At 40.4% G+C, this 9,251-nt stretch overlaps 1 protein-coding gene across 1 annotated transcript; it reads right to left on the bottom strand.

Moving 5' to 3' along the window:
- Nucleotides 1-2,521: 2,521 nt before the first annotated feature.
- Nucleotides 2,522-5,033, bottom strand: LOC119315642. Its single transcript, XM_037590182.1, has 2 exons — nt 4,535-5,033; nt 2,522-4,172 (listed from the first exon to the last, which is right to left on the bottom strand). The coding sequence occupies exons 1-2, from the start codon at nt 4,798-4,800 to the stop codon at nt 2,522-2,524; spliced, it is 1,917 nt and encodes a 638-aa protein (XP_037446079.1). The 5' UTR covers nt 4,801-5,033.
- Nucleotides 5,034-9,251: the final 4,218 nt, after the last annotated feature.

Here is a 9,251-nt window from a genome sequence, read left to right on the forward strand (position 1 = left end):
CCTGCTCCAGGAGATCCATCTTGGCGCCTTCCTCGGAGTTGAACAGTGGCACATCACCGGAGGCTCGTATGCCATTGGGTTCTCGCGGTAGCGCACCGGCGAGCGCGACTCCTCCCCCCTCCTTCCTGCAGCTCGACGAAATCCGGGAGCGGACCCGGCACTGGACGACCACGACATCTCTCCGCCGCCGGCCCCAGTCAGCGCCTCGCCTCTGAGATTTGTCCTTGGCTGCGCGGATGAACCCTAGTTTCGTCCCCACACTCCTGTGAGATCTTGTGCTGTCACACTTTAATAGTAGGAAAGGTGGATGGCCCACATGTCAGAATCCCCAAATGTGGTACTGCATGTTATGTGATGCCCCAATATTGGTACTGACATGCAACAGCTAGCAGCAGAATTGGTACTGATTTGTCACAATAATCTGCAAATGTGGTACTGATTTGTCACAATCAACTCTCATTACCAGCATCCAGTAGCAAGTTCAGATAACCAACTAAAGTTCAACATTCAGATAATCACCTAAAGTTCAACCACATATCCATCCAGTTCAACATTACAAGCATCAAGTTCAACATTACTAGAGTACTCCACCAGTACTCCGCCTCAAGCATCAAGTTTAACCAAAATAACACCACAATATTTGACATTACATGGCTCCTCCACCCCCATACTAGCAGTGAAGTAGGACATCCATCCAGTGTGTGTGCCATCAGTAGGAATGTCAGCATATTGCCTTGGAGCAATGAATGGCATTGGAGCACCTCTTCCAGCTCTTCCTCTGCCTCTGCCAGCTCCTCTTCCAGATGGTGGTGGTGTAGTAGAAGTAGCAGCTCCTCTTCCTCTGCCAGCTCCTCTTCCTCTTCCAGATGGTGGTGTTGTAGTAGAAGTAGCAGCTCCTCTTCCTCTGCCAGCTCCTCTTCCTCTGCCAGATGGTGGTGTTGTAGTAGAAGTAGCACCAGCTCCTCTGCCAGCTCCTCTTCTTCCAGATGATGGTGGTGTAGGAGCAGAAGCAGCAGGTCTTGGTTGTCTTGCTGTTGGTGCAGTAGAAGGACCAGCAGCTCTTGGCTGTGAGGTACTTGGATTAGCCTTGCAAAGAAAAGGAAACAGTTAATAATGCTAGAAAGAAATGTACAAGAAAGAAAACATTAGTATATTTGAAGGTGAAAAATTATTACCACATGCTTATTCTTCCTCAAAGCTAGCTCAGGCTTCAACTGTTTAAGACAGTTTGTGTACCTATGCCCTTGGAGACCACAATTGCCACATGTTATGGTCCCCATTCTTGAAGTTTCTTTTGGCTTTGGTACTTCAAATTTTCCCTTGATCCTCTTTTCTTTCCTTCTTCCTCTCTTGATTTTGAATGCAGGTGGTTCTATGTCTGGACCAGGGGTCCTTGTCCAATCATGCTCACCAGGCACAGGAAAGATCATTGGTTCATAAGCTGCAGCATAAAAATCTTTCTTGAAGAATTTGCTGACATAATCCTCTGGTTTCCTTTTAGCCTTGTTTATTGCAGAGATGGCATGGTTGCAAGGTATGCCACTAAGGTCCCACTTCCTGCATCCACAAGTCTCAAGTTCCAGGTTGACAGCATGTGTTTGCTGCCCACTTGTAACTTGCCATAAGTTGACCCCTGCCTGTATTGGCTTGCAGTATCTGGCCCTCTCCTTCTCAATCTCTAGCTTCTCACTGTAATGAGGTGTTATCTCCCATCTTGCTTCCTTTACACTCTCTCTCTTCATGTGCCACCTCACCATCTGCTTATCTTTTATCCCATCACACATTGTCCTTATAGGTTTTCTCCTAACATCTAGAATGTACTTGTTGAACACCTCTCACAAGTTGTTCACTACCAAGTCAGTCTTGAAGTTTGTGTCAAATGCATGTCTTGCCCATGTTTTTTTTTGGTATTGCAGTAAGCCACTCCCAAGCTTCCTCACTTTCAGCTCTAAGATCATTCATTGCAATATTAAATTTGTGTTCATTGTAGGCATAGCTAGCATTATCCATGCACTTCTTAAGATCTTCACCCCTAAACCCAGCATTTTGGAAATTTGCATATAAATGTCTAAGGCAGAATCTTTGGTTGCAACTTGGAAACACAGCATTCACTGCATTCAATAACCCCTGACACAAACAATTTAACAAGTCTAAGCTACAAACAATTTGAAAATCTAAGCTAATGCAAACACTTGTTCAAAACAGAATGAAATATACAAACACATACCTTTTGTCTATCTGACATTATAGTATAAGTTCCAAACTTGCCCACTTCTCCCCCTAGGCAAATTTTCAGTTGGTGTAGAAACCAACACCAACTAAGTGTGTCCTCTTGACCAACTATGCCAAATGCCAGTGGATATATGTTGTTGTTGCCATCTCTACCAGTGGCAGCAAGTAGTTGAGCACCTGTAGTGAGCTTAATGAAGCATCCATCAACACCTGCATAATCAACATTTCCAAGTGAGATACAATATGGAGTACTCTACAATATGTAAATGGTTCACACAAGGTTCAAGAACTAACCAATGAAAGGCCTACACCCATTGAGAAACCCCTCCCTTGCTCCATTAAGGCAAAAAAACATGGCATGGAATCTTGGGCCTGGGTGGGGTATTTTTGCATTAGGTACTGGAGTAACAGTAGTGACTATTACTCTACTCCCAGGGTTTGTGTCCATGACAGTCTGAGCATAGTCTTTAAGCCTAGGATATTGCTTCCTGTGATCTCCTAACACAACATCAATAGCTATGTTCTTTGCCCTATATGCCATGCACTTGGGCACATCTACACCATATTTTTCATTGCATGCATCAATTATAGTCTGAATACCAGTAGTTATATCAGATCTAAAGAGATGCTCATATTTCTGTGCTAGCCACTCAGCACTAACCCTGGTGGTCTCAGTGGTACTAGGGCAAGTGTGCTCTAGTCTCATCTTCTTAATTACAAATGTTTTCTCCCCTTTTATAACTGCTGCCACCATTAAGAACTGGCATTTTTTATCTGTACACTCAACAATTATTCTCTGATCTGAATTCCTGTGATACCTGAAATTCCTGGCCTGGGTGATGTGCAAATTCAACAAAGCTTCTCTGAATTGATGTTGATCCCTAAAACACAACTTCATACATAGTTGCTCATGTGGTTGCTCCATTTTCTCATTGTACCACTTCCTAGGAGGCCTTTTCTTTGCCCTACTCTTCCTTTTCTTTTGTAGGACAAAAGAGAGTGGCTGAAAACCATCATCATAACTCTCCCTCAACAACCCCTCCTCTTCTTCATCTGATGATGGTCTGAAATTAGGTTCAACCTCTGGTAGCTCACTACAATGTGACCTAGTGGTTGGGCCTCTTCTAACTGGCAGCTTCTGCTTCTTCTTTACAGGTTCAACTATAGTTTCTTCTTCTTGTTCAAAAGTCCTATCTTCCTCTACCTCAAATGGGTCCTCAACTTCAGTGTCACCCTCATAATGCAGCATTTCTTCCTCTTCTGATTGATCATCATCTGATTCTTCCTCTTGTACTTCTAGCTCTCTCTGCCTCTTTCCCTCTTCCACCTCTACATCTTCTTCATCAACCATGTAATTAGGGTAACTTCCAATTTGACCATCCTCATCAGAGGAATCACTGTCCTCATAAGCCTCAAATCCTTGATATCCCTCTTCTTCTTCTTCCAAAACTGCTTTCAACTTGTTAGTTGCATTTCTGCTTTCTTGTGTGCAAACACCAGCAGGAGCAACAGGGTGATGTGTGCTACATTGACTCTCAAAGACTACTCCTTCCTGATCAACAGCTAAGATAGGAGGCTCACTCAGATCATAAACAACAGGCTCTTGGTACACCACAGTGGACAAGTCTGGCTTTTCAAAATGCTGCCTCTCAAAATCAGTATCAGGGGGTGGACAAGCCCTGACTAGCAAATTAAGCACCAATTTGTCCTGGATCTTCCTCTTTATCATCTGTAATTCTGCATGACTGTCTACCAAATCCAGCCCTTTCTCTCCTAAAGATGGATTTTCAATGTGAAACAAACAATCATATGCATTAAATCCTTGGGTTTCCATCACTGCAACCAAATTCAGATAAGTAATATCTGAACCACACAGCTTCATCTCCAATGGTTCTCTTGCATCAAAATGGATCCTTACTTGCCAAATGTCTTCATCCAAACTACAGAAAAAATTAAATTTCATTTATTTATTATAATTACTCTTAATTTGGAGAGCAACAGTACAGTACATTACAATTTAAAGTAACCTGTAAGTCTATTATTTACTAATTTAGCACAAAAGCAAAATTTGGAGAGCAACAGTAAAGTACAAACAGCTTAAATTACAGTACCAGACAGTACAGAACAATTTGGAGAGCCACAGTAATTGAACTAAATTGAGAGTGCAATACACTATGTTACTAGGTTAGTCTAGTCACTTCAATTGGATAAAACCTAATCCCCAACTAGATAAAGCAGAAGATGAACAAACCCTAAAAATGCCCAATTGGATGAATCAGAGGAGTAGGACAAGGGTACTTACAGCACGCCGCCAAGTCCATGCGTCAACTCATGGCTGCTGCTAGGGTTCGCCACCCACTGATGCGCCAACCGCAACCGCTGCTCCATGGTGAGTAACATCGACTCCTCGTCGTCGGTCGAGTACGCGGAGCTGGACTCGTCGCCGCCATCCCCGTCGACGCCAACCGTTCCGCTAGGAGGCCAGAACGGCATCTCTCCGACGCCGTGGACGCCCTCGCCGCCGCCGTGGACGCCCTCGCCGCCGACTGGCGGAATCGCCGACGCCATGGACTAGGGTTCGAGCGAGGAGGAGGAGGGGGAGGGGAATGGTGCGGCCGGGCTGGAGCTGGTGCGACCGGGCCGGTTAGGACAGCAGCGCACCGGCTCGTCCTAGTCAGCACGCGGGCACGCGCCGATTGGCCAGCGTGGCACCTGACGGGTGGGCCCGACCTGTCGGATCGGGCGTCAATACGTATAAATACGCGTTTTAGTCCAATTTGCAAAAATTTGGACCAATGTTGGTACTGACACGCAAAAATTAGCAATCATGGTACCAATCTGCATGTGATGCCTGAATTGTGGTACTTCTGTGCAATTAACTCGGAAATATTAGATGAGGGAAGGTATTTCTATGGCATACCTCATAGCCAAAGGATCAAAGGCTAGCAAGATTCAGTACTGGATAGATATTTTTCCTTTCATTTTATTCATGTTTCATAAAACAGTCATTGGGTGAACTCTCCCGGAGACTATGTGTATTGTATTGTATTTTACTTATTAAGATACCGTTGAACGATTGTTCTACGGTCAGCAGGTCAAAAAAAGGATAAAATGCGGAAATTTAATTTGGCTCCCACGAGCACGTGCTCTCTATCCCAAAAATAATTTTTGAAATGTCAAAAAAAAGATAAAAAATTTATGCGGTCTTAGTCACATCCAAAGTCTACCTGCAAATTTTGAGACAAAAAGATTAAACATTTTGGTTGTGCAAAAGAAACTAACTGAACACCAAATGTCACCCTAAATTTGTTTTTTCTTCATCGATGAAACACTACTGTTCTGGTTTGCACAAAATTTGTCAAGCATGTTTGCAACACTAACATGAACATGTACAAAAAAATTCAGAAATTTTTGTTTTTTTACATTTTTTTAATTCACTATTCTCAGCTGGGTCCTTCATTTTACATCACATGGTGCCCTCAGCTGTGTTTGACACCCTCACCATCAAGGACGGCCTGTCGGCTGCCTTTCTCCCCGTGTTACATGAAAATGACATTTCTGCCAACTATTGTAGTACTTGGTTCCAAGGAATATTTACGGCTCTCGATCTCTCCATGCAGAGACTGCAAGCGGATCATAAATAATTTATTTTATGATTTCAAAACAAAGCATGTCCACTCACATAAAGTACAATGAAAAGAGAGTAGTACTAGCAGCCAAAGCAATATCCAATTCACACTAGCCATTACCTATTGTTTGATGCTTATATATACATACGCATGGTAAGAGAGAGCTCTTGTGATTGAAATAAATAAATTAAATAGACTAGGTGGGTATGATGTTCTATCGGTAGCATGCATCTCCAATATGCAAAGCGGTGGATCGTAGTCTAGTGTCCTTTTGATGGCCCTGCTTTCCAATTCCGCTATAACCACCTACGCTTGAGAGGCATCAAGAATGAAGTGTGTGCATGCAATATTTATCTGGCTTGCAGCTCCAAGAGGATAGGGGTCTCTATGCTTCCATCCTTGCCTTGCTACATGAAAGCTCCCAGTTCCATCCACAGGTTTGGAGATGGTTCAGGTGTGCAGGCAGGTTGTATTTCTGGATCGCTCCGTACACGAGCCATGTCCAGTAGATAAAAAAAAGCCTAGCACTCCCTCTGTAACTAATATAAGATAGTGATCTAAAAGATCTTATATTACTTGTCTTGAACATGGGTGAGTGAGAAGGCATCAACCTCTTTCCACCACTAAATTATGCATTAGTCTACAATTTATTTGATTTACCATCCCGTAATATCCAACCCACACCAAGAATAACCGTTACTCGGTTGATTTTAGTAAAATTGTAGAGAAAACATATAGATGGAAATATTCGGTTATGCAACTCCCATGGTCAGAACTGGTTGTCCAACCATTATAGAATGCATGATGCTAATTCCTCGACTGTTTGTGTGTGTGCGCCCTCTCAGTGTGTGCCCTCTCAAACACGATAAATTTATCTGTCATTTGTCAGCAACCATCTAGAATTATCTGTTTGGTTGTCAAATCTAATAATCGAGAAACTTTTAAATTCCTTCTGGATCAATGCAGGCAACCCAGTAAACGTATAAAGGTTAGTATAAATTTTTGGCAAATCGTACCCAGTTTCGTATATATGATGGATCGCCCACTGAAACATATACGATGTACATAGAAGGATCTCTCGCTGAAGTAGATACAGTACCGGGCCGGCCCATTATGACACATTATATTAAAAGAAATAGCTAAATAAAAGGAAGGAAGAAGAATCGATCTCTGGTCTCCTGGTGCTAACCAGCGCCGCAAGCCACTGCTGGCTTTGTGATATAATAGTAAAGCGTGACTTACTTTAAGATATAAAAGCCGGTTTTTCTCTTGTTTTTCTGGGTTTTCTTCTTTTTTGTATTTTACACAAGTTTTACTTCATTTATTTCTATATTTTCATTGGGTTTCTTTTTTTCTTTGGTTTTATTTGTTTCTTTCGCGCTTTTCATTGTCTTTTTTTTCTTTTCTTTCCTTTTTATGGTTTTCTTTAGTTTTGTTTCTTTCTTTCTCGTTTTTCATCAAGGTTTTTCTTTTCTATCAGGTTTCACTTTTTTATACAGATTTTGGTTCATAGCCAATACATTTTTCTAATACACATTTAACATTTTTTGAATATAAGGCTAATTTCGAATCCATGGTCATCATTTTCTAGACATATCTATGTTTTTCAAATGCTTGCTTAATTTTCTTTTCAAAAACATGTTTAACATTTTTTTCTCAAATGCTTCGCTTAACATGTTTTATACACATTTTGATATTTTCATATGCTTGATTAACATTTTCCAAATACCATGTTAACATTTTTTGACTACATGAGATATATTTTTTCTATACAAATTTAACCTTTTTAAAATGCTTGATTAACATTTTTCAAATATCAAATTAATATTTTTAATACATGATCAACATTATTTATACACATTTAACATTTTTTCAGATGCTTGATTATCCTCTTTTAGTTACATGACCAACTTTTTTCACAGACAATGTATTTGTTTTATACATTTTTCGTATACATGAGGAATATTTTTCTATACACATTTAACATTTTTTTTAAATGCTTCATTAAATTTTTTGAAATGTTTTATGTATTTTTGCAATATAAAATATATGGAAAAATAAATAAAGTAAAAAAACAAAGACAAAAGGCGTAAAGAGCAGGAAAAAAACAAGAATAGGGCATGTGGCCTGTGCCGCGATTGATCGGCCCAATATGGACCTCACCTCTAGCAAGACTTTCTCTGGTCTCGCTGTGGGCGACGAGACCTCCTCCTTGGCGCCTTTAGCGCTCGTTAGCGATCGCAGCGCCCGCGCGTCGCTCGCATGGGCCTGGCCCAGCAATGCTCGTTGCCTGTCGCGGCTGGCTCGCTAGCTGCCCGCTCGATCGTTCGCTCCCGCAGCTCGCTCGATAGCTACCAGCTCGATCCTTGGCTCCCGCTCGATCACTTCTTTTTTCTTCACTCGAAAAATGCTACAGTATGTATTGATTTTCTTGGAAAAAACAAACTGTTTTGCTACGGTATGTACTCTTGTCCTTTGAAAAAAGTTCATTGAATTTTAAAAAAGTCTATTGATTTCGAGAAAAAGTTCATTGAATTCGAAAATAGTTCACCAAATTCGAAAATAGTTCAGTGAATTCGAAAAAAGTTCGTTGATTTTCAAGAAAAGTTCACGATTTTCAAGAAAAAAGTTCATTGATATTGAAAATAGTTCACCGAACTTGAAAAAAGTTCATAGAGTTTGAGAAAAAGTTCATCGAATTCGAAAATAGTTCACCAAATTCGAAAATAATTCACTGAATTCAAAAAAAGTTCATCGATTTTCAAGAAAAGTTCATCGATTTTCAAGAAAAAAGTTCATTGATATTGAAAATAGTTCACCGAACTTGAAAAAAGTTCATAGAATTTGAGAAAAAGTTCATTGATTTTCAAATAAACTTCACCAAATCTCAAAATAAGTTCATCGAATTTTTAAATGGTTCATCCAATTTGAAAAAAAGTTCATCGGATTAGAAAAAAGGTTCACCGAATTAGAAAAAAGTTCACTGGTTTTGAAAAAAGTTCATCGAATTTGAAAAAAGTTCATTGGTTTTGAAAAAAGTTCACCAAATTTCAAAATAAGTTCATCGAATTTGATAAAAGTTCATCGAATTTTTAAATGGTTCATCCTATTTGAAAAAAAGTTCATCGAGTTTTTCACAAACTCATCAAATTCGAGAAAAACTCCATTGATTTTGTAGAGGAAAACTCATGAAGAAAGAAAAGTTTCACGAATTTGAAAAAAGAAAAAAAGAAAAGAAAAGAAGAAGAAAGAAAACATGTACGTAATCACGCCAACTAAACTGCCCTGGTGGTTGTTGCGTCGCGCTCGGAACTCGCCCTTCACGGTTTGAAACCCAGTTCTCGCGGAGTTTTTGCTGTTTAGAAAACAAAAAAAAAATCAAAAATGGGC

Source organism: Triticum dicoccoides, chromosome 6A (assembly GCF_002162155.2).
Source record: "Triticum dicoccoides isolate Atlit2015 ecotype Zavitan chromosome 6A, WEW_v2.0, whole genome shotgun sequence".
NCBI classification, from domain to species: Eukaryota; Viridiplantae; Streptophyta; class Magnoliopsida; order Poales; family Poaceae; genus Triticum; species Triticum dicoccoides.

Coding starts and splice junctions, on each gene's coding strand:
- LOC119315642 (XM_037590182.1), bottom strand. CDS start 4,800: ATGGCGTCGGCGATTCCGCCAGTCGGCGGCGAGGGCGTCCACGGCGGC. Junction 4,173..4,534: donor CATGGACTTGGCGGCGTGCT/GTAAGTACCCTT, acceptor TTTTTTCTGTAG/TTTGGATGAAGACATTTGGC.